The 26,307-nt window shown below is 42.7% G+C and overlaps 1 protein-coding gene across 2 annotated transcripts in view; it reads right to left on the bottom strand.

Moving 5' to 3' along the window:
• The window catches only part of LOC139689912 (small G protein signaling modulator 2-like), a 269,278-nt gene that overhangs the window by 103,098 nt on the left and 139,873 nt on the right, over positions 1-26,307 (bottom strand). For both annotated transcript variants that reach the window (XM_071587030.1, XM_071587031.1), the window contains exon 3: positions 8,858-8,933. In XM_071587030.1, the coding sequence (XP_071443131.1) occupies positions 8,858-8,933 (76 nt within the window). The remainder of the gene's footprint in view (positions 1-8,857; positions 8,934-26,307) is intronic.

The following is a 26,307-nucleotide window of genomic DNA, read 5'->3' as shown; positions in this document are numbered from 1 at the left end:
TAATATTGATTTTCCATGGTGAGATTTTTCTATTGAGGAAACTCTCGAAACATTTAATTGGGCGGGCTGCAGGACGATGCCTTGATAATTTAGCTTGCTCTCGGGTAAATTACGAGCTCATTCCGGGCAAACATTCTTCTCCGCAGACGGCGCTCTTTGAACTAAATAAAACTGATACATACACAGGGTACGACAACATAACTTACTTATTTCAATGTAAACTTGAATTGAAAAAGGAAAGCTATGTTGCCGCACCCTGCGTAATACTTGTGCCCACTGAATTACACCGAGCGCATGTGACATTCTCGATGGCTAGCAAAGCCAAGACGATATTATTAGTAGTACCAAGATTTCTGGAAACAATTTCTGAGGCAGGCGTAGGCAAAAAAATTATGTTACTACTCACAACGGCGGCCGCTGAAGCAATACTGGATTAGAGTAGTATTTTTTTTATGGGCAGCAAAGCCTACTCTTGACAACGAAAGGCGCCCACAGTTTGACGTCCCAACCGACGGATGTCGTACTCACTCCAAGTGTTCTCCACGAAGCACCATAACTAGGGATCGGGATACCACTGAAAAATGTCTCCAGGATTAGAGATTTCGGCCTTCTTCAAGTCAGACTATATATAAATATAAAATGTATATATATATATATATATATATATACATATACACACACACATATATATATGTATATATATACATATATATATACATATATATATACATATATATATATACATATATATATACATATATATATACATGTATATATACATGTATATATATACATATATATATATACATATATATATATACATATATATATATACATATATATATATACATATATATATATACATATATATATACATATATATATACATGTATATATATACATATATATATATAACTCTTAGCACTAGTGGACACAGACAAAAACACAGAAACACACAAAAAAGAGACTCACTATTTTTCGAATTTTCGGTGGTCGTGACCACCTTTATCATGGAAGAGAGGGACAGAACTGAAGGGAATACGAGGGCTGGAGCGATGGAGGGAAGGGGGATGTGGGGAGAGAATTCCGAAGGGACGGGTTTGGAGGGGCAGCGTTAGAAGGGTGGGGAAAATGTAGAAGGTGATGGGGATGGAAGGGGGATGAAAATATAATTGGATCAGGGTATTTAATGCCTAATATTGATTCCTGGCCAATTCCAGGACTCCAAGAGCCAGATGAAGGATTGCTTCATGCAAAAGGAGGAGCCTCATGTAAAAACTCTTCCTTAATTGATATGCTCAAACACGCCTCCGAACACAACACTCCCTTTGATAAATGCTATAGTGTATCCATCATAGCATCCCTCCCACCCTCTGATCCTCCACTGAAACTGAAAACATTAAAACAATTCTTCATCTGGCTCTCAGTCCATATAGCCCAGGGGGGGGGGGGGCTCGCGACCTGCGGCTCGCGAGCCACATGCGGTTCTTTGAAGGATCATTTGTGGCTCTCGATAAATGCACCCGAGTTCCCTTTTCATTTTTGTGATATTATTTTTTTTTAATTATTATCGTTCCGTATGTGTTTCATAATGTCTTTTAAATTGCTGACAACAATTATGAAAGACTAAGTGCAACGTTCTTACAAATTTCATTTCCCTCCAAGTTAAGTCCCATGATATGATTCATCGGAAACTGCGCGAGCGAACACAAACAGTGGCGTAATCGACCGATTTCCAATTTGTAAACTTTCATTGCAACGGACCGTTGGCATTGCGCTCTGGAGGAAACAATTTGTGTCACTCTTGCCACGGATATAATTTGTAATCCGGAATTTTCGGTAAGTAAACTATAATTTGTTTCGTAGTATGTAACACGTGTTGCTATTATTTTAATGACAAAAAACATGTATTTTCTAAATTTCTCTATTTATTTCCAGTTCTTTCAAAAGTATTAGGACAGAGGACAGAAATAAAAAAAAAAGAAAATACGAGCAAGAAAATAGAAGTTTTTATAAAGAGTGGGAGGAGAATTTCTTTCTTGTTGACATAAACGGAAAATCATTACATGTTATTTGTAATTCTACAGGCAAAAATTATAAGGCAAGCAATTTATATCGACATTAAGAAACGAATCATCCTCAGTTTTCTAATCAGTATCCACCAAATTCAAAATTAAGATCAGATATACTTGCTTCTTTAAAATCAAATTTAAATAAACAACAGTCAATTTTGATGGCCTTTACCAATCAAGCTAATAATGTGGCGGAAGCCAGTTTTGTTATTGCCTGAAGCCACTTTTGCTAACGACTGTTGTAAGATTTTATTTTCTTTTAGAAATAGATTTATCGCAGTCCCGTAAAAGGCAAAATCACCGAAATGGAATACTTCATCTCCAGCCATTTTAAAACTTATAAGTTCTTTATCAATGGACCCAATCAAGTCATTATTTTCGTTCTGGAGGTACAAGTCCACAAATTCATTAATTCACAATTATTGAAAAAGTAACAAATACAGTTTATTGACACACCCAAAAATAAGCAACTTTCAATGGGTCTAAAAAGGAAAATGAACAAAAACTATGAATACCGTGCAGCTTAACAGTGATAGAGGGAATTTAATTGCCTCGAGAAGTCATTTCAACTGCTGGTTAACGACAAGCACTGTCAGTAAACGAAAAATATCTTCTGCAATAATTTTCAATGGGCTTGAACGACTCCGCGTGTCAATAGCAGGAATGACAATGGCAAAATGTGCCCTTCCACGGTTAGCTGTCAGTGCCCCAAATGCCGTTTCGGAGGATGCGTTTGGAAATTTAGGTTCTCCCGAAAAGGTGTTGATGGTGTTCGTGATTCATCCCCCACCATCAACAGGCCACTAATTACGACCCAGTTTCAGTCAATTTTTCGGGCACTGCCAAATAGCGAAGATGGTTAAAAAAATGATGGTAAGGCCCGGTAACAATGTCTTATGGCATCGACATACGAGACTTTCCATGGCCACAAAGGGAGCCTGGACTCACTAAATCAGTTTGCCATTGGTCTATTAACCCGTTCGATTCCTCCCAAATGCCGTAATTTCAACGCATTTTCACTCGGACAAATTATCCCTAGCTCTAAATGAAACAACTGCATCCATGCATTCTAAACTTATTTTCAATCGAGAAAATTTAAATCAGGAGAATAGAAATTGAAAACAAATTTGGCCAACATCTCGAATTGTACCCTCCCCTGAATGCGGCCCTTCGCACGACAATTCAACGGCCAAACGAAATACGCCGCTCTCCACAGGGGGGTTTGGAGGAGGCAGGGGGGTTGGAGGCGGCAGGAGGGAGGTGGAGGCAGGAAGGCAGAACGAACGACTCCATCTCCACCTCAAACTTTATCCATACTTTAATTTTCCATCGCGAAAAATGTAATAATGAACGCGGAGGTGTCGGCCATTTTTTCTCCAAAAAAGAGGATCCCTTTTTGCTAAGAGAAAAAATGCATAATTAGGATAAGTCAGGTGAAGAATGATCCCTAACGCCCTCTAAATTCCTATCTCCGCGCTTCCCTCCTCCCCATTTCAGGGGTCGGTGTGAAGGGTGGTCTGGGTGAGCCCGGCGTATGAGGACCACGCAAGTGGGGCGTAGTTATGATGGAACTTGGAAAACTAATAAGGAACGTGATACGATTTTTGAAATCCACGAAATGAGAAGGGTAGGTAGGCAGCAGTGACCTCTGCGAGAGTGGCCGCGTTCCAAACGCCCTCCGTGGGCTTCAAACACTGCGACGGATGTCTCTCCTTTTTTACAGCTGCGCGCCGTGTCCCGAAGCGGAACATTTTTCAGCAGTCGACCTGAGAAACACAACAGTAACCCTGTCCCCATCCCAGCGAAGATAAAGCATTCCAGCAGCATTATCACTCATGCGGAACGTAGAGGGAGGCATTGCTTCATTTTCCACGAGGGAGAAATGCGCTCGGGATTTGGGAGTTACATTAATACGTTGGGTAAGTGCAGCACTTCATGGGTCTTATTTTTCAACGTTTATCACACGGTTATTTCACAGACCTCGGGGTACATTCGAAGGCGAGTGCGACACCGCATCGGGTGTCACTCACTCTTGCCTTCAAGGTTGAAAAGGGGCCACGCTGAATGAGGGGGATCAACTTCAAGAAACATTTATCATTTCCCTATGCTTATCCGATGGGAAGTTGGAAAATGTGGAGGAGCCACGTCGTTTTGTACTGCCGCGTGTTAAGAACACAAACGAACGAATGCGTAGCTGGAAAGATCCATCGGAAAAAGTGCTGATCACAGATTTAGGCGAAGTTAATCTCGTGGACAATCGTCAAAAGAAGAAAGTAAAAATCATACGGATGAAACAAGCATTAAAGTTAATCTGGTCCAGAAGATAACATGCGAGAGAGAGAGAGAGAGAGAATTGGCAGTTAGAAAGCACTTGAGTTCACTTGCACTCATTCAATAGTTAGCTTAAAAAGTCAGAACTTTCTAGGGTTTCTGCTGAAACTTTGAGAGCGAATTTCATACCTAATACATCAAGAGTTTTTCACATGAATTTCTTGCCCAAAAGAGCGTTGTGCCAAGTAAACTGAGTGAATAATAAGTGAAAAACAAACTTAGACTCTTTATTTTAAAATCGGAACTTTCTTCAAACTAAAATAAAGGTATTTTCTTTAATGTTCTTGGGTGCGAAAAAAAACGCTCACGAAACCCACTTGGCCTTCCCTAAAAGTCTACACAAAAGTTAAATTATTTCATCAGGCAAACATAATAATTCTCTTCACTTCGTGATATTTTAAATTACCAGTAATTAATCTTTTATGCTAATCTCTTAATTTTTCTTTTATGTTAATCCACACACCGAAGCCAACTAAATTGGGAATTTTGATGCAAATGTCGGCAACTTTTGTACACGATTATACAAATACAAGTACTACTCAAGAGGTAATGCCGATTGAGCATTTATAATTTTCATTGTTTGAGCATGTAACGAACGGAGTCCTCTAAAAAAGGGAAGGATCGGATCGACGTGAGAATGAAAGCGCCATAGTAACATGCAGCCACGACTCCCCCTTCCTTCAACATTGCAACCACGCCCAATGGCATCTCTTTTCATTAACCTCCTCCGGTAAGCCCGGTTTCAGAGCAGTCCTCATTCACGGCTGCGCCATCGATAAAAACCTCTATTCAGGGTTTCACATCAATAAATTATCGTTTATTTCGTTTACTGGTCTGTAATACTATCTTCAGAGTGGGCAATTCGAATTAATGTGGTAAATTATAACGATTTCAAAGACTATATGAATGTCCTCTCAACCCTTGGAAGATTATTTTGTGCCTATGGTATTCCGCTCTTTAGGTCTCGAGAATTGGGACGCTCACCCCACGGAAATACGAAGATTCAATAAATACCATACGGATTAAAATGGGATATTTCGGATTTAAAATAAACACGAAATGAAATCCCTTCACATGACTCATTTCCTGTCATTCTTGAAAAATACTTCAATACGATTTCGTCCATTACCAAACTCGCCATGCGATAGCAGTAATGAGGTCACCGATAGAGATTAACATGAATAGAACCAGGATGCATTTGCTTGTTCCTCGGATTTCGAGAAGGCGTTCAATGGAGCCAATTGGTTAGAATTACGTGGATCGTCCAAAAAGGCCTTAGAAAATAAGAAAAACAAATTATTTCGGTTAGGTTTTCATTTTTCAAAATAATCTCCTTTTATAGGAATAAACTTTCCCCAGCGTTTGCCCAACATTCTTAAGCCATCCAAAAAGTAGGATTTCTGAAGGTCCTCGAAATAGACATCTGTGTTGACAGTGACCTCCTCTTATGACTTGGATCGTTTTCAGACAAGCCATTTTGTTCAGTTTGAAAATTAGAAGAAGGCACCGGGGCCCAAATCTGGTAAATAAGAGTGGATGTTGGACGTTAATTCGAACTTAAATTCCAAGATACTTAACCGTGGAAACTGCGCAGGTGCATTGCCTTGGTGTAACAGAATTATTTCTCTGGCAAATGAGGACGTTTTTCCTTTATTTCTTCACTATGAGATTTTCGAGAAGGAGAAAGCTTAAGATGAACGCTAAACTCGTGAGGCAAAAACTAGAACAGTTTGCCCATCCTGTAAATATTTTGGTTTAAGATGATAGAAATATCTGACACAGAATAATTGCGTCAGACAAAGAAGCTTTGACAAATAGGAGGGAGTTGATAACAAGGACAATGTGGATGGCAAAAAACTTAAGTTTCAAAATTGATTCGGAGCAAGGCCTCTCGTGTCATTGAAACAATCTGGAGAAGGCGTCGATGTGAGTGCGGAGGATGGTCCAAGTCAAATGGGCAGAAAGGAAAACGAAGTAATGGCGGATGAGGAGAGATTATTGTTGGGAGGAATCAAATGGAGACAGCAAAGGCCAATGAACATGAGCATTTCAACTTAACATTTTATGCAACAATTTCAGAGCGTAAAAATCTTCGCCTTGACTGGGACTCGAACCCAGATCCCTCAATATCCGGTCGAGTGCTTTAGCCACTTAAGCTACCGAGGCGTCCTCTTAAACTCTGAAATTTTGTTAACATCTAGTTCCTTTAAAAGCCCCAAAATTTCAGAGTTTAAGAGGACGCCTCGGTAGCTTAAGTGGCTAAAGCACTCGACCGGATATTGAGGGATCTGGGTTCGAGTCCCAGTCAAGGCGAATGATTTTTACGCTCTGAAATTGTTGCATTGAAATGCAAATTAGCGGATGACTCCGTTAAAAGTTACTGTTGCGGCATCTCCCGCAGTTTCTTTGGAATTTAACATTTTATATTTGCTCCATCTATTTCCTTTGCCTTTTTCGGATTTTCCAGAAACTTCCTCACTTGGCTCACCCTATTTAAAATATCAGCGATTGATTCTTTTCCGTTCAACTTACTTTCTTCATTCTCTACCACGCCCACATTTCAAAAGCCACCAATCTTTGCTCGTCTTCTTGCCTTAAAGACCATTACCTTTGTAAAAATAACCACGCTCCATATTAAAATCTTCAGTAATCTTTTTTTCGCATTTTCACTCAGTGTGCCCGTCCTCGCATCTCTTTTTACAAATTCGTATTTTGCAAATAAGATTCCTAATGTTCTCACCACCATTCCCCTTTTCCTCTTCCACATATTCTCAAATACATGACTTTCTCCGCCTGATGCAGTTTATTCTCTCCGGCTTCAATGCTTAACTTAGCTTCCCTGATTCCAGAAAATCACTTAAGTTTTGTTTTCACAAGGTCAATCGCCCTCCCACCCCTTTGACTTTGCTCACGTTAAGCACTGAAAAATAGCTGCATCCCCTCAGTCGTCTGAATCACTCACAAGTTCCGAATATGTTGCCTGCCCCTCGTCTACTCCCATACTTCCCAAAATCTCCAGCACCACTGTCCACGCTGCACGGTCAAACGCTCTCAAAACCAAACAAAACGGCAAAAAGACATGGTGAATATATTTGATCCCCCCTCCCGCTTATGTTTTCATTAATGCAATGGCGTCGTGCATACTCCCCCTCCCCTTCCCCAAACCCATTTCGAACTTCGCCTCCGTGGTTGTTTTCACGAAATTGTAACCTTCAATGGATAATTCTTAGAACCATCTCTGGTGAATGTGAAATTAAACGAATCCTCGTATTTTTTCCACATACGCTTTACTCTTTTTTCGGGATCAGAATCAAAATTATGGCGTAGGAAACCTCCTAGTCATATCTCTCTCTCATAAATACTATACATAAGTTAGGAAGAAAAACTTCTTCAAGTTTTCCAAATTTCTTCAGTAACTCCGCAGGGATTTCATCTATCCCTCCCACATTGTCAAATTCCGCCTCATTTAGGCTTTTTCTATCTCGCCATCTTGTATTCCTGGACCCAGTCTATACTTGCCTGTGTCACAATCCTTTCATATTTCTAAACCAGTCGCTGTAGTAATCTTTGCCATTAACCTCTTCCATGTATTTTTTTTACTCCGTTCCTGAATCTCCTCCGGCACAATTAACAACTTTCGAGCTTAACCTCTAATGGCGGGTGCATCTTTGATATTAAAGCTTATGAAAGAATTCATGAAAACATTTGAATTGACTTTGGTGACAAACGAAGAATTTTTCACCCGTTGAAAATGGTTTTGGAGAGTATTTTTAAATTCGGCGGTAAACACGCCGAAAAGTTATTATTATATAAAATTATAACAAGCTAACTTTAACTTTTAAATTTCCAAAGTTCATTGAACATTGGAAAAAGCATTCCCAGGAAAAGGTAGTGCCTCGAATTAGCACGAATGGATAATTTTGACGTTTATGTACCTGAACGCTTTTAAAATATATTTGCATCCAATTGAGACTACATAGAAATTGTTTGATGATGCTTATGCATACTCCACGCCTTTGGCTTCACTGCTTCCTCGTGAATATCTCAGATATGATTCGGATTTTGGCAAGGTGTTGCACAGCGTGTTCATGGGCATGGCCAGATACGCGCCGCTTCATTCACGTATTAGCCATCATCATCACACTGTCCACATTCAACACCAACTATCAATTCTTCAATTGAAACGCCACCTCTCTAAAATACTTATGTTTATTTCTGTTGCGTGTGGCATCACCGTGACTGTGTAACCAAATGTCGGTAAGAATAAGGGCGTAAAAAGACGACGGTCATTGGATCATCTCGGTGCATCAATATTGGCCGAGTGCAGCCAGAGATTGGGAGAATAACATGCCGATGGCGGCACTTCCTGGAGGGCCTCCTAAGCAATAGCGTCATCCAATCATCGTCGCCGTGAACTTCTCGAGGGGAAACTGCTTTCCTAGGTCTCGACTCACCGCAGAGGGACGTGATGGTGCTGCTTTCTTCGTGCACGAACTTCCGCGTGACCGCCTCCTCCATAATCTGCTTCACCTGGAAAGAAAGACCAGAGTCCACGGTTACTACCATTGCCCTATGGCACACCTCCGCCACAATGGGCCAAATCACGGCAAATGCCACTTCTATACATAGCCGCAATTTTAGTGATAAAAATGTTTCCAGTTTTCACTCCTACGGCCTATTTATTAATCGTTTTCAATTAGTGCGGTGGCTACGATATAATCTTCATGAAAAGTTAAAAAGGCGGTAGATCACCATCAGCGAGAAAAACAACAACCCAATGAACATGATTATTTGAGATCATGTATACGAGGTAATTTCGCAGAGATTTTGACAAATTTTCATTCAATTTTCTCAGATTTGAGAAGCCAACATTAATCCATCATTAGGATAGGAATGGGATCATTTCTCGTAATAAAAAGAGACGTTTCAGGCGTGATATGGTGGAATATCATGATTAATTAAAAATAGCAATTTTCCACAAAAATAAAATTTAGTGCGACCGGTTTCAATGTTACTACATCATCATCAGGTGATAGTTAAACCTCAGAGTCCAGTATATATATGATTAAAGGCAAGTAAGGGGAGGGTGGAGGAAAAGAGGGGAAGAGGGGGGGGGAAGGTGGAAGGCAGAATGGGTGACTATGTGAGTGGGGGGGGGGAAGAGGGTTGGGGAAGACAAGGTGCAAAGACCCTAGGAGTCCGGAGAGCGCGTCGTGGCCGAATGGAGGGGGGTGTCTCGTTGAGGGTGTCCCACGGTGCGCCGCAAAGCTCTTCGGGCCGCGGAGGAAGAGGACGGGATCGGGGGGTTTTCCCTATGGTCGTGGTCTGGGAACAAGGTATCAAAACACAAATAAGCACTGAGTTGAAGGGTAAAGATTGGGATCACTGTATAGTTTTAAGGGGGCGCCCTAGCGAGGTTTTAGGGAAAGGGTGTAGGAGGGAATGTTATCACTAGCACATGCCGAATAGGGGGGGGGGGTGGATTGTCCCGCAGCGGTGAACCTTCCCTCCTCGTCCGTGAGGAAAGGGGGTGGGGACTCGGGGTTTCCCACTTGTCCGGGAAAGCATGGTCTCCGTCTGCAGAGGGGGGGGGAAGGAAGGAAATATCCAATGAGAAGGGGGCAAGTGATCACTGGTCACATGTACGTCGTGGGAAGGTGATGGAGAGGAGGGGGGAGGGTGAAGATAAAAATTGGACTTCGTTGATCAGCTTCAAGTCCTTGCGATGTAAGATTTCCAGCTGTTCCATGGCATCCAGCTTCCTTCCTTTTTCCAAATTGTGAAGCACTTTGAATTCGAAATTGCTGAAATGGTTAGAATCGAGAAGATGTTTGGCAAATAAAGAGTTGGTATGACCTGTAATGTAGCCTTTCCTATGTTCCCCGATGCGTGTCGAAAAACTCCTGCCAGTCTGACCAATGTAAATGGCCCCACAATCACACCGAATTTCATATACACCACTTTTGGTGTTGCAGTCTATAGGATCTTTGTTTGAGCATACGGCTTTATATAGAGTATTGGGGGTATAAAACGAAATGCGGAATTTGTCTTTGGGAAACCTGTTCGCGATTTTATATGACACAGAGTTATGGAATGGAAGTTTGCACCATTTGCGCTCAGAGACTGTAGTGACTGCAAGGGAGATGTTTAATTTCAGGGCCTGTTTCTTAAGTTTTTTCTTCAGTATATTATCAATTATGCGGACATGGTAACCGTTCTTAAAGGCTATGTGCTTGATCGTATTGAGCTCTCGTTCGAAGTTGGATTTGGACAAGGGGATACTGATTAATCTGTGGATCATGGAATTGAAGCTGGCTAGTTTGTGGGTGAAGGGGGTGGCAGGAGTCTGAGGGTATCACTTGGTCTGTATACGTGGGTTTCCGAAATATTGAAAAATGATGTGTGCTTCTTTTTATTTCAATAGTGAGATCCAGGAAATAGATTTTATGGTCCACTGCCGATTCCATGGTGAAAGTTATCAGATAAATCCACCCCTCCCCCTATTCGGCATGTGCTAGTGATAACATTCCCTCCTACACCCTTTCCCTAAAACCTCGCTAGGGCGCCCCCTTAAAACTATACAGTGATCCCAATCTTTACCCTTCAACTCAGTGCTTATTTGTGTTTTGATACCTTGTTCCCAGACCACGACCATAGGGAAAAACCCCCGTTCCCGTCCTCTTCCTCCGCGGCCCGAAGAGCTTTGCGGCGCACCGTGGGACACCCTCAACGAGACACCCCCCTCCATTCGGCCACGACGCGCTCTCCGGACTCCTAGGGTCTTTGCACCTTGTCTTCCCCAACCCTCTTCCCCCCCCCCCCACTCACATAGTCACCCATTCTGCATTCCACCTTCCCCCCCCTCTTCCCCTCTTTTCCTCCACCCTCCCCTTACTTGCCTTTAATCATATATATACTGGACTCTGAGGTTTAACTGTCACCTGATGATGATGTAGTAACATTGAAACCGGTCGCATTAAATTTTATTTTTGTGGAAAATTGCTATTTTTAATTAATTTCTCGTAATTTTATTTTACTTTGAAGAAAGTTTATCGGCATTCAATTTTAATGCGTTTCGATTGCGAGGGGGTTGCCGTTTGCACTGGAGTCAATCTACGAGCAAACAAAAAGTGACGACGAAGACCTTGGGCACGCGGCGATGGGAAAATAATCAGGAGACCTCCGTCCACTTAGAGCACGCACGGTCAAATAATGCGCCGGCCGGAGCCGATGACTCATTTTAAATTGTGAAACGAGGGGATCGGCAATCTGGCCAGGGCAAGGATCTGAAAATAAGTAGATGCGGCAATTCTCAAAGTTTCTATCAATTGCACGCACTTTCCTCGCCATTTAGTAATCACTTGAATTGTCCAACAAAAGCAATCGAGAGCATTATTTGTATACGTGTTGTATACGTATACTTCCGGACGCTAGGAAATCTCGAGTTCCCGGGAGGGATTCAAATCTGTTGGAAATAATAAAAGTTTGCGAGGATTTTAATTCAGACACTGAGAAAGTTGTTAAAAACTGACTTCACCTATTCGCTTTTAAACGGAAGATGACTTATGTTCTGTGCCTAATCTTTCAGATTGATTTTAATAGAAGCGCCCGATGGAACGAATTTTAATAGAAGCAGTAACATTCTATGACTTTAAAATACCAGGTAAGATTAACATTATGAAAATAAAAACTGCCTAGTAATATAAAAACTCTTTAGAGCCTTCACTTATACCCGAGGGCGCTAAATACGTTTTTCATGGGTGGAAGGGGGAGGTTAGATGATTTACGATTCCAGCACAGTCCCCTCGAATGTACCAGTATGCCACCGTATTTCAAAGTATGGAAATGCAATACAATCCCCAACATCAACAGAGAAAAGGTAAAACAAATAAATTATTTAATTCGTTACAAAGAAAATTTTACAGCAATTCTCAACTGAGATATCGTTATTATTATACTATTTCTTTCAAATTAATGAAACTGTAATAATTAAAAATTAGCGTCGTTTACAGATACAAGTTTAGTTGATGGCTCTTTAGTCGCAGTAGTGTCCAACAAAATTCCAGGGATCGAGATGGTGCGGGGGCTAACGTACTGGTTTCCCACCCTGAGGGCGCGGCTTCAAATCCCGGCGGTGTTGAATATTTTTCAGAGGTATCTCGATCCCTACTTGAGGTGCTTTGTGGAGGGCACTTTGAGTGTGTACGCCGCCCGTCGGATGGGACGTTAAACTGGGTTCAAAAATTGGATTTTATAAGGTAGCTTTGAAAAAATCACAAGTTAAAATGTAACGAAAGACAGCATCCACACTTTTAATTTCCGAAGTCGTCCTTAATTCAGTCTAGCTCCTTCCTAACCAGCCATTCGACATATTTCTATTTATTTTCCCAATCACTTGGTAGTGGTCCAGTACAGGGAACCTTCTTTTCAGAAGCGACACGCTTTCACAGATTATGGGTAATTATAAATACAATTTTAGAAACGTTTTCTCATAAAATAAAACTCGCATTACTCTTTGGGAGATTATTCTGTTGAATATTGCTTTTGTTTCTTCAAATTTCTAAACTGTTATCTATTTTTAACAAATATTCCCTAACATGTGCTCCATTTGTATTTAAATCCCTGAAGGTTATCAAAAGAGTATTTAACAACGATATAATGCACTTCAACCGACACAGGAGGGGATTATTACCCTCATTTTCCTGTTTTGTATTTATTATTACCATAGGTAATCTGCCAGTTCAGGTTGTTATGGATATAAACAATCTACGAAATGGTACAGCGACAGTTCATTTGTGTCTCCAAATGAACCAACCTTTCGTACAATACAATAAGCCACTCTCTTCATCTCTGAGTACTTCCTTCCTCCCTCCTTCCCGTTCAACATACCATCCTGTTTCTTTCCTTTCCTCGCTTGCCTCACATTCTCCCCTCAATTACAGTCTTCAACATCTCACTGCCTTTACCCAACAACAATGTCTCTATTACGGTCTTACTCATACCACTGCCGACCAATACGCCTTTCATCCACTTTTCTTGCTTCAACATGATTTATCCCTACAGTCCACTCGCCTACCCCACCATACACTCCCTCATTTGTTTTCCACCAATAACTATTCAATTGTTTTCAATTATAACATTTTCTCTACCTTATATCCTCTTTAAGAGGAGTGTCTCCATAATCGACCCTTATTGATTTCTAAATACTGTTTATTAAAATAATACCAAATCATTTCGAGGATTTTGCTCCTATGTACATATGCATAATTGATTTTGGTTGGTTATGCCTCTTCTTACCGACATATATTTCTTAAAAAGAATTTGGGAACATATGATACATCTTCTTTTTGCGACAAGATCCCTAGTTATTTTACAATGAATAATTTCCCAAAATATTCTGTACAACCCTCCCCGGAGTACAACCTTGACGTGGTGGAAGGGCTTGTGCGTTCCGATGACCCCTAGAGCTGTGCTGGCGGAAGTAATAATAATTGCTCCTGGTAGGGTAACCCCTGCCAGATAGGTCGAATGTTGGGAGCCAGACGAAAGGTAGTCCACGCAGCGTCTGTTCCTCAGTGAGGCGGCTAAAATGGCGTCTGACCCCAGTGGGGCGGCCAATAAGTGATGGTGTCACGGTAAAAACACTATTGATGAAGGCAACGGGAAACCACCTCAATTATCATCCCAAGATTAACATAATGGACTATACAGATATTTTGAGTCCTGGCAACCACGGGGCTCGGCCCAATCGGCCGTGTGTCGTGCCCGGCAGCGGGGGAGGCGCGGCTTCCGCGGTCGTCATCCCACGAAGCCCTTGCAAGGGAAAACCAGCAGCAGCAGGACAGAAGACGCAGGAGAAGAAGACCACATTAGTTAGAATAGGAACGTGGAATGTTAGGACAATGATGAGGACAGGGAAATTGGAGAATGTTAAGCGAGAGATGGAAAGTGGAAATATAGATATTTTAGGTCTATGCGAGGTGAGATGGAAAGATAGCGGGGATTACTGGGGTGATAAGTATAGAATAATATACAGCGGCGGGGACGAGAGCCAACGAGGGGTTGCCATAGCATTAAATGAAGAGGTAGGAAGAAGCGTAGTCAACACAGAGCAGGTAACGGATAATATACTACTAGTAGAGATCAAAGCAGAACCGACGAACTTAGTTTTTATTCAGGTATACATGCCATCGAGCAACCATAAAGAAGAAGAGGTCGACAGGATATACGATCAGTTAGAGGACATAATCGCTTGTGTTCCTCAGGGAAACATTTGTTAGTGATGGGGGATTGGAATGCGACGGTAGGCGAAGGAAGAGATGGTGACGAGGTCGGGGACTACAGATTAGGCATGAGGAATGACCGCGGGGAGAAAGCAGTCGAGTTCTGCAGGAGGCAGGGGCTAGTCATCACCAACACTTGGTTTAGACACCACAAAAGACGCAGGTATACATGGAAAATGCCAGGTGACTCAGAAAGGTATCAGCTAGATTATATCCTGGGTAGACAGAGGTTTCGGAACAGTGTGATAAACTCGCACAGCTTCCCGGGAGCGGATGCGGACTCTGACCACAATTTAGTTGTTATTAAATGTAGCGTCCGTTTCAAAAAGATAAGGCAGAGGCGGCGAGTCAGAAAATGGAATGTAGAAGCATTAAATGGTTTGAAAAGGAAGGACTATGAACAGGCTGTAGAGGAAATCATGGAGGATGGTAAAGAGCTAAGTACTATCGAAGAAAAATGGGAATGCATCAAGAAAGGGTTGTCTAAAGCCGAAAAGACACTATTGGAACCGTTAAGGCTAAAAGGACTACGAAACCACGGATCACGGATGAGATGATTACAAAGATGGATGAGCGGCGGAAATGGAAGAATGTAAATACAGAATTAGGCAAAATGAAGTACAAAGAATTCAACAATAAATTGAGGCGGGCAACAAATAAAGCAAAAGAAGCATGGTGGAAGACGCAGTGCGAGGATATGGAGAGTCTGCAGAGGAAGTGTAAAATCGGTGCGTTGAACAGCAAAGTTAAATCGCTATCGGGGAGTAAGAAAGGAAGAGATATGCTAACAGTTAGGGATAAGGCGGGTAAGGTAATAGTTGACCCAGGAAAGATCCAAGAGAGATGGAAGGAATATATAGAAGAACTATAGAAAAGAGCTTAGACCAACAAAGTTACACATTGAAAAGGAACATGACGTAGAGGAAGATAGCTTAGGTCCAGGCATACTAGACAATGAGATAGAAAGGGCATTAAGAGAGATGAAACTAAATTAGGCCGTGGGGGTGGATAACATTCCCGTGGAACTTTTAAAATGCTAAGGAAAATGTGGGAGGAAGAGGCTGTATGGGCTGATCCGTAGTATTTATGAGGAGGGGATCTGGCCGGAAGACTTTGTGAGATCAGTTTTAGTTCCTATTCCGAAAAAGGTCAAGGCCACGTCATGTGAGGACCACAGGACAATTAGTTTGACATCCCACGCAGCGAAAGTTGTTCTCACGATCATAAACAAAAGGATAGAGAGTAGGGAAAATGATTACTTAGGGGATGATCAGTTTGGGTTTAGGAGGGAGAGAGGTACGCGTGATGCCATTGCAGTAATGAGATTATTAATCGAGAGGAATGTAGAACACAACCAGGAAGGTATTTGCCTGTTTCGTAGATTTCGAAAAAGCATTTGATAGAGTGAATTGGGAAAAACTAATGAGTATATTGCAGAAAATAGGAATAGATTAGAGGGAAAGGAGGCTAATCCGCAACCTTTACATGTCTCAGACTGCTCAGGTGCGGGTGGGGAACGGGGAGTCCAGTTGGGCAGGGTTAGGAAGAGGTGTAAGGCAGGGTTGCCCATTATCACCGTTGCTGTTCAAGCTGTATGCAGAGGAAATGATTAAAGAAGCATGGGAAGAACTGGAGGTAGGAATGAAAGTGGGCGGGGAATTCGTAAAATCAGTTAGGTTTGCTGATGATCAAGCTTTAGTTTGTCAGTCAGCCATGGGGCTGCAAGCATTGCTTAGTGAAATGGAAATTCAGTGCGACAGGTATGGGATGAGAATTAATATTAATAAAACCAAGGTTATGCGATTTTCTAGAAAGAAAAAGGCTAAGCTTAACATTAAAATAGGAGGACAAAAACTAGAGCAGGTAGAACAGTTTACGTACCTCGGTAGTGTTTTGGACCAACACGGTCAAAGTAGTAGGGACGTAAGGAGAAGAATTGCGCTAGGCAAAGAGGCTTTCCCAAGGGGGAGGGAGTTGATGACGGGGACATTGAGTAAGGATGTTAAGAAAAGACTCGTAAAAACTTTGATATGGAGCGTAGCTATGTACGGCGCGGAAACGTGGTCTTTGAAGCAGGAGGATAGACGTAGATTAGAGGCTTTTGAAATGTGGGTGTGGAGAAGAATGGAGAAGGTGAAATGGACAGAGAAGAAAAAAAAATGAGGAAGTACTTGGTATGGTGGGCGAAGAGAGGGGTTTGTTGGGAGCAACTCTATGGAGGCAGGAAAAGTGGATGAAGGGGGTTTTGACCGGCAGCGGGATGTTGAAGACTGTAATTGAGGGGAGAATGTTAGGCAAACGAGGAAAGGGAAGGAACAGGATAGGGATGTTGGACGGGATGAAGGGAGGGAGAAAGTACTCAGAGCTGAAGAGGGACCTGATGTAAAGTAGGATGTTGTGTTTTGCTAGGGGTCACAAATTATTAAGTTAGTAATTATGTCCATCCAGAAACCTACCTTAACCGGTAGAAAACTACCTACCTTAAAAAACATTCTGTTAAAGTAATGAACATGGTAACATCTGCTTCTTAGGAAATACCAATTTTCCTCACGTCTATAAATCATTAAATGGCCTAAACTGATGTGAATGACTAAGCTACGTCTATTGCGAAAAGAGTCTAGGCAAAGCTTCACAGATGCTCCTTCAAACCCTTCCAAAGGATTTTCGACTGTTCAGAAGCTCCGATACCTCGATCCCTTCTTAATGCGCGGGATTTTGGTGATGAAGACTCAAATAACGAGTTCCAAGAACTCTACTCCTTGGTAAATTGAATCATCAAGCTCATTCAGAATATGCATAGGCATGTATTTCGTCCGAGACCCTGATTTCACATCCTCCTCGTGCGTGGAGTCCGGCTCGAATCAATTCTAAAGGTCTTGGGGAGCTCGGCCTTGTATTTCTGCTTCCTCCGAACACTTTCCAAGAATATGGAGGAGTTTGTGCTCTGGAGAGAAAGGCTCCATTTCTTGATGGGCCATCAACGACGGTCCCAAATACGCTCGAATAAATTCGTTTGTCTCTTCCTCCACCACTTGGGGTCTCTGTTTATCCCACAGCAGAATCCACCCTCCCCCCCTTCCACCCCCCCCCCAAATGTCTCTCGCTCATTTCTGAGATTCTCCTCTTCAAGTGCAGCAGCCGGAAACCCATCCATCCCTTCCCTCGTCCCTCCGATACACAGCGGAATATTCTCACGACTGCGACGCACTCAACTTCCCCACGCCTCGGGGTCGATCAGATGCGCTCTACGAAAGGCATCACTCGCACTTGGAAATAGAACAATGGGCTTTTTCTCATAGCGTATATCTTAATTGGAAATACTTCCGAAATGGAGGGGAAGAAAACATTCAACACGGCGATACAAAGCCGAGTAACACACAGATAGATCAGTCGCAGAAATTAAATACTTACATTCAAATTTACGAAAACGTGTTTCATAAAGTGACGGAATGTTCTGAATGTCCCCATTACGGTGGCCCCCACTGAAAACAGACTTGGGAAAAATATCTCATAGTCTTTTAATTTCCGGCGCTTCCGTCCTCCACACGAACACTCAAAACAGTCGGGCGACGATCAGTGGTAAGCCTCAATCGTTGAGTCACACGGGCCACAGTGATTGACGAATGAAAACAATGTCTTTTAAGTGAGAGAGACTCGAGGGCTGTCCGGAGCGCACGGCCTCATTGGGCCGAGCCCCGATCGTTTTCCTCCACGGCGTCTAGTTCTCCCGCCCCGTCTTTCTGGGGAGCTACCCCGACGCACTTCATCTCCGCGCCCACGAATTAAACTCACCAACGCCCCAGAACACCTTGCAACGCTCCATTTTCTTCCTCGATCCCTCTTCAGGCAACTTCTCTCAAACCCTTCCAATTCCACATCTCGAGAAAAAACGCCGCCATCTCCGCACGCTACCTCCCGGTCCTAAGACGCTGCCCCCCACCCTAATGCCCACCCCGGCCCTGCATGGGGATCGAAGGGACAACGGATTCTCTCCTCGGTAGTCACCTCGTAGTCGCCTCAACAGGGTCTTAAAGGGAAATTTCACTCCACAAAGAAATTTCTCTTATTAATATTACGCTCCGCAAAACAGGCCACGAAATAAACCCAATGACCTCAGGGAAATGCCTCGACACTTACTCCACTTGAGCCATCCGATGATGCGCACCAAATGCGAATATTTTTCTCAGCGTAATGATCATTTCCATTGAGCAGGATTCGATCCAAGACAAGGAGAATAATTTTTCCACAGTAATTTAGAGTGATTCCGTGAAATAGTAATAGAAATAGTAATTAGGCACCATCCAAAATCTACCTCATAGTCGTAGAATTTCAACTGAATTGAAATGCTCAAAAACCACCAACTAAAATGTTTCTTGTAATCTATAATTTGACGATAGTTAGTTCGGGTTACGTAGGACATAGAAAAGCAGCAGTGGTAAGGAATAGTCCTTGGATCCAACTAACTCTGCCATGACCCGTAGGCTACCGACAATAATTTACAAATTACTTCAGCCACTGATTGATCCGCTCGTCACAAACAGAGAAATCCTACGCGGCGCCTGTTCCACGATGAGTCGGCCGCTAAACGGCCTGACCTCCGACCGAGCGATTATTACAAGTAATGGAGTCAAGTTAACGTTGAGGTAGAGAAGGGGAAGCAACGCCAATTATTTCTCCCAAGGAACCATTATGGAAAGAATTTATGAATCCTAAAATAAATTACCCATCAAATGTCGACCTTCGTGTTAAGGGTGCTATTATATTAGTCATTAAATGAATCGCATTGTTGAGCCAAAAGCATTTCGTAAAATTCAAATAAGAGTAGATACGTTTTCTGGGACCAAAGGCAAAAGCTAGGCCATGGAACCAATGCTGCCGCTCCATTTTGAATATGCATCCACTCGCTCCATGATGAAAACTTTCTTCTATTTATTCAGACATTTAGTTATCATGGGAATCATATAAATAAAAAAATATCAAACTCATAACTTATCATATACGAGCTCGTATGAAACCCTTTTGATAGATTCGGGGGAACACACTAAGGTTTTTTATTTAAAATATTTCGTTCCAAAAGAATACTCAAATGCATCTTTAATGAAATTTTCCTCGGAGGGGAGAACATTTTTTTTCGTCAATGGGCGTTTCCAAGTCTTACCGAAGAAAATTCTTAAAAGTTTTATTTCTTTCTCGTATCATGTCGAGAGATCCAGTTAAAAATCCCTTTCGTCTCGCAAACCATTGTCGAGGTGCTCCTCTCGATTCTCCACTCACTCCTCCTTGCAAATTCACTCGACATTTCTGTCCCAAGCAATATTTACATATATATTCTACATACTTTTCCTCAACTTTCTCACTTCTTGGATGAGCCATGGCTCTCTTATATTTTAAAGTTTTTCACGAGCCGCTGCCATACCAAGGAGCAGATTATCCGCTATTTCAATCCCTCGACTGACTCATTAACTATGCTCAATCGTGCTAGTTTCATTGACTTATTTAGCATTTCACCACATTTTTAAAGTCTTCGATCCTATTCCTTCTTTCCATGCGTTACAGTGCAAGAGACAAAACCCAATCTTGCTCCATCTCCACCAACTTAACTGCCGCGTATTTTGCTACCGTATCGTGAACTAGCCGATATTTCAATGATCTTTTGAATGAGGAGCCGATCTTCAAGACTTTTCCCCAATCATCGGGCAAGGCATCATTATTTATAGTTACTTTGAATAGATGACTCAGGTACAAAGCTGTTGCAATATCCCCCAGTTTTAGAATGTCAATTGATATATTGTCCGGTCCCACCGACTTATTTTTCCTCATCTTCCTATTTTTTCACAAAATAAGAGTCCTCCACGATAATATCGTTTGTCGAGGGCAGTGAGCTATTTGGTGCTGTTATGCTGATGAAGTTCTCTGTCGTTTCTGAGCTATTTAGGCAAGCCTTATTCTCCTTTTTGCTTTCTATTCCCCGAAAAAAATCCGTAAAGCAGGAGATGGAAATATTTGCTATTTCTACAGTGTCTGTTTTGATGCGTTCCCTGTTGTCTTCCCTCGTTCTAATGTACCGATAGAATATTTTGAATTGTCTTTCGAAATGACATCGATAAGAAATTTTCCTTTGCATCCTTCTTTTCCCTATGTAGGTTCCGGACCAAGGCTCTGTAATTGGTGACAGGAAATGTCTTGAGAAAGCAACGCAACCCGCGTCAGCATTCTGCGGGCCTTAAGAGTGCGGATTGCTGCTGGACTGGATCCCTGCTAGAGGGTCGTGCCACGTTCCATGGAGCAACGATAACGAGGGAGATAGATTCCAGGACAAATACTCATTCTTTCCCCGAACAATCAGAAATCATAATAGTAAGACACCGAAGTCACTTCAGAAATATTAAAAACATTGAATTTACAAGTCGGAGCAAAGTTAAACACTACAAAGCTGTTAGGTATACTTTCAGGTGCATGTGTATGTAAGATGTAGATTGAGTGTTTGCATGTGTGTGTGGGGTGTAAGTGTTCATGCATGAATGTATGCTATGTTTTTTGTGGATTTATGACTTTGTGGTTTTTGCATGCGGTTTTTTTTTCTTTTCTAAATTACGGGTGGTGCCCTAACACCCCCCGCCACACGCCCTTGCGGCGGCTTGCGGGGTATTAAGTAGATGTAGATGAACGATACGCGAGGAAATTTTGTGTCAACCTCGAGTTCGGTGACAATAACCATGGTTAAGGATGCTTACGAAGTAATGTGCCACGGAATGGTTTTTCGCTGGCACAAGATGTTCCGGGAGGTTGATCAGAACTGTGGAAAAGCAGAGTGTTTTTCTTTCCTGCGCATAACGATACTATGAGACTTGCTTCTACAGACCCAAACGTAAATTCTGTAACATATACGAGGTCCGTTTAAAAAGTATCGCGACTTTTGTGTTTTTTCACAAATTATCAATTTTTTCATGAATTTCTATTTTGTCCCCTTCAAAGTAATCCCCATTAGATATTATACACTTGTGCCAATGTTTTTTCCAATCCTCGAAACGCTTCAAAAATCATGTTTTGTGATCTTGTTCAGTTCCTCCTTCGATGCAGTCTTTATATCGTCCTTCGTAGCGTAGCGTCGTCCTTTCATGGGCCTATTCAGTTTCGGGAACAAGAAAAAGTCACAGGGGGCCAGATCTGGGGAATACGGTGGCTGCGGCATCATTAGTGTGTTGTTTTTAGCTAAAAGTCTTCCACAAGTAACAATGTGTGAGCAGGGTCGTTGTCATGGTGCAAAAGCCAATTTTGGTTCTTCCACAAATCCGGGCATTTGCGGCAGATTGCTTCGTGCAAATTGCGCATAACTTGCAGACAAATATTCCTTATTTACCTTTCTACTCATTGGCAAGAACTCATGATGCACCAAGCCTCTCAATCGAAGAAAACTGTAAGCAAAACTTTCACATTCGACCGAAATTGGCGCGCTTTTACGGCCTTATTTCGTGCTGCAGCTTCCATTGGGATGATTGAGCTTTAGTTTCCACGTCATAAATATATTTCGTCACCAGGTATGACCCTCTCGAGCAAATTCGGGTCGTCAGGGACAGAGTCCAACACCTTATTAGCAATGCTAATGCGTTGTTGTTTGTGGTGTCGCCGCGCCAGCATAGAGCGCCCGTCGAGCAACGCTACGCTCTGAAGTTTTGCGTTAAACTCAGAAAAACCGCGTCGGAGACCCTTGAACTTATTAAACAGGCTTATGGGGATGATGCCTTAAGCCGCACAAGAGTTTTTGAGGGACGCAAAATATTTAAGGAAGGCCGGGAGCTCGTCGAAGACGAGCACCGTGTCGGACGCCCGACGACCTCTCGAACCGATGCTCAGATGGGCAAACTGAAAAACGTTTTGGACTCCGACAGGCGTTAAACCATCACCCTTATCAGTGGGGAGACCGGCCTTTCAGTCGGAACCGTCCGCACCACTGTAAAAGAGGATCTTACGATGAGGAAAGTGTGCGCGAAGCTGGGGCCGAAAGTCTTGAGCGAGGAACAAAATTTGTCGCAGGTTGAAATTTTGCAAGGATTCTCATTACGTCAAAGGTTGGCTCAAAACGAGCTCAAAGGATATCGGTTCGACTCAATCGAGGATGTTCAAGCGGCGACGACAAAGGCTCTTAACAGTATTCCGGAAACCTCGTCCAGCGGGCTTTTGACGAGTGGCAGACGCGCCGAACAAAGTGTATCGATGCAGAAGGAATGTATTTTGAAGATTATTAAGTAATTGTAATAATAACTGCAATAAATTTTGATTTTTGGAACCAATCCCGATAATTACTATACGGATCCTCTCAGTACCAACATAACGTCACAAAACAATCGAAAACCAAATATACGCGACCCGTGAAAATTCAAATTTACGATACTTTTTTAACCGACCCAGTAACAAATTTGGAAACGTTGACGTTGTTCAACAAATCCCTATCTTCCTTATGACAATACATTATCTTATTTATCAAGGAGAAGAAACGTAGAATTTACAAAGAAAGAGACATTCCGCAAATTCCAGTGAATTGTCCACTAAAAAAGTAAATTTCAAAGAATAGAAAGTATCAAATGAAAATGCTTCTCTACAGGTGGGACATGAAGCTTCTCTCAATTATCGCCATTGCACCGTGACCTCCCCGTTTTCCATCTATCTTCAGCTGTAGACGCTGCTATCGCAGTCCTCTTATGGAGATGAACTCGGGATAATACCAAGAGAGGTTTTCTGAAGTGAGATTTTGGACCGCGATCTTTGGCGGAGATCGTGGCCTTGGGATTATTCACACACTCCATAACATTGTAAACTAATGGGCGTCCCAAATTAGCCATTAGCTGATTGAAACTAATTAAATTGAAAATTTTGTTTTTAGCAATGCATTTTCTATGGGAATTAAATGGAGGTCTGCTTTGGGAAACTAGATATTGGGAAAGGAAATCTGCACAAGAGACGCAGGTGCAAAAAGAGCCATGCTATTAAGAGATCAACCCCACGACCAACAAAAAACATTCCAGCGATAGCCTACACAATTTTCATTTTGATTCTCCAAGCTGGGCTTCACTAAAAGACGAATAAGAAAACCGTCAATCACTATTAAAAAGCTATTCCGCAGAAAGTGAATTCATGCAATGAGAGGAAAACCGATGCATATAATCGACTAATGTGAAGTGCTTCAGTGATGCGCGCGGGGGAATTTCATGGTTCCACTGACGTAACTCTCGTGAACAGGGGCGGTATAATCAGAGCGTCCCTTCCTCGCCCCGCCGGAATCGAAGTTCGAGCGCCCTCGCCGCGCCGAGGGCACTCGGGGAGGGAAACCGCGATCCCTCCGCACCCGTCTGCACTCCGCCCCCGGCCCCGCACCCTCTCCCCTTACACCACCCCTCTTCCCCTCTCATCCGCCTTCCTGCTCCACACACACACCGCCCCTCACTCCCTGCCCCTCTCCCCTCCCGGCCCTCCTCCGGCGACCCACACCCTTCTGGCGCGCACCCCACCCTGAGGGATTCCGGCATTCCCTTACGCGGGTGTCGTCCAAAAAGCAACGACGATGACGTACCCATCCGGAGAGAGGGAATCTCACCCCCACAACCTCCTCCCAGGGTGCGCGGTGGAGGGGGAGGAGAAGTCTCCCTGCCAACGTGTTCCCGACAGGACGGAGTGCGCGCGTGCGTGCGTGCGTGCTTGCTGGCGTGGTGGGGTCTGGGGTGAGGAGATATTATGAGGAGCTCACGTGAGGGTGCCAAGTCCGGCGCGGAATGTTTAAGAGGTCATGCCGGGAGGTGTTCCTACCTCATCTCCCTCTCCCCCGACTGTTTCCCGCACCACCCGGAGTGTCCGTGGAAATCCACCCCCGCCCTCCAAGTTGCCGGAGTGGATGGTAAGGGCGGGAGAGACTGCGGACACTGTCCCGGAATTGCGAGAGCCATCGAATCTCCACGCTCCCGAAGGATTAACTCAAGCGCATCGAATTCTTGAAGCTCATTGATGCCAATCGATGACGACGGATGGTCGCACGAGTTCGATTCCCAGAAAGCGCACTGCTCTCCGCGGCGGAGAATTTGGAAATGCACTTCGAATTAATTCATTGTTTCCAAATGCCATAGCAGGTGAGGCGGTTTATTTAGACCTTAGATCAATACTTTTATGACATTATGAAATCCGTTTCAACGACACTAAGTCATCGCCGGGTACATGTAAACACGTTTTCCAGTGGTCGACAGGGAATTGGTCGGAGATAGAAAATAAAGGGAGAAAAATTGGGAAGGCGTCCCATTTATCTTATCTCAAATGGGGAGAGTTAGTTTAGGTAGGATCCTGGTATACCAGGGCCGGGGTCCATGTATTTGATCCATGTAATTGTACGGTGATCCAAATTATTACAGTTTCTTTTTTGTTTTTAAGGGCTCGATTTGGAGGTTATTGGAAAGAAAATTCTGAGCTGCACTGTCTTAAACTCGAAGGCGTCATTTCCCTGCTTGTATCTCCCAAAGAGGAACCAGTAACAGAGAGCTCTCACGGGGAATTAAAAAAACAATCATTTGCATTTTTTTAATACGGGAGAGGAAAAAGGCATTGCCGCGAAACGAGATACGCAGGAAAGTGTGGAAAAGGGAAAAAAGAGCTTCCAGTAACTGTTTCAAAAGGGTCCGGAGAATTTCTAATCTCATACATTTGAACTTGCACGTAAACAAAGAGGATCGCCAAGGTTAGTGGGAGGATTCAAAGCGAACATTATTGTCGATTGTGTGCACAGGGAAGAAGTTAGCGCCGTCAAACACCAGGAGCCGCACATTATTATTTATTTTTTATTTATTTATTTATTTACACGATTAAGTTGCAATTAGGCGATTTTCCTGGTGGCAACGGTCAAGTTTGGTCAAAGTTATCTCTTACAACGAAAATTACATACGGACACATATAAAAACAGATAAGAGACAAATATTTTTACATACAATGACACTTCCACATGACATACAAACAAACTTTCACATCACACACAAAATGCCGTCCACATCACATACAAACAATATTTTAATAACTAAAATGAAGTTTATTGTCCAGTGGCTGCTTTACATTTATACTTAAAACTCCTAAAATTGGATGGAAAGGGCTCAAACAAACCTCCAGGCAGCTGGTTCCAATCAATTACAGTTCTATTGAAAAAAGATCTTTATCAAACGAGAAAATTAATTACTTAGAATATATTTTATCAAACGGCGGATGATGCCAAATACATTGACTATCCACGTCAACCATGACACCTACGGCAAACATCTCAGGGCAGGGGAAAAAACAAGAGCGAGGGTTCTTTGAAGCTGGATGTATTCCACGAACAAGAATATTAAAGGAGCCCTAAACCTCCCTTAAGACGAGCAGATATAACTGTGGCACTCCACCACATTCTTCAAAAAAGATTAAATTATTTTTTGCTAAGAGATTGTATGAAACAAAAACACTCAAAACCGAGAACATTCTAGTAATGAGGAGTACCAATCCAAAAAAATTGTTTTGGGGATGATAGTTGGAAATCCCAGAGATTGGAAAAGGAGGCAATATCCGACGCTCCCCTTCCCCTGCAGCATCGCGATCAAGTTACCAACTACTTCAAA

This window comes from Hetaerina americana, unplaced genomic scaffold (genome assembly GCF_022747635.1).
Source record: "Hetaerina americana unplaced genomic scaffold, ioHetAmer1.1.p SCAF_29, whole genome shotgun sequence".
NCBI lineage: Eukaryota > Metazoa > Arthropoda > Insecta > Odonata > Calopterygidae > Hetaerina > Hetaerina americana.
This window is presented reverse-complemented; position numbering and strand designations above follow the sequence as displayed.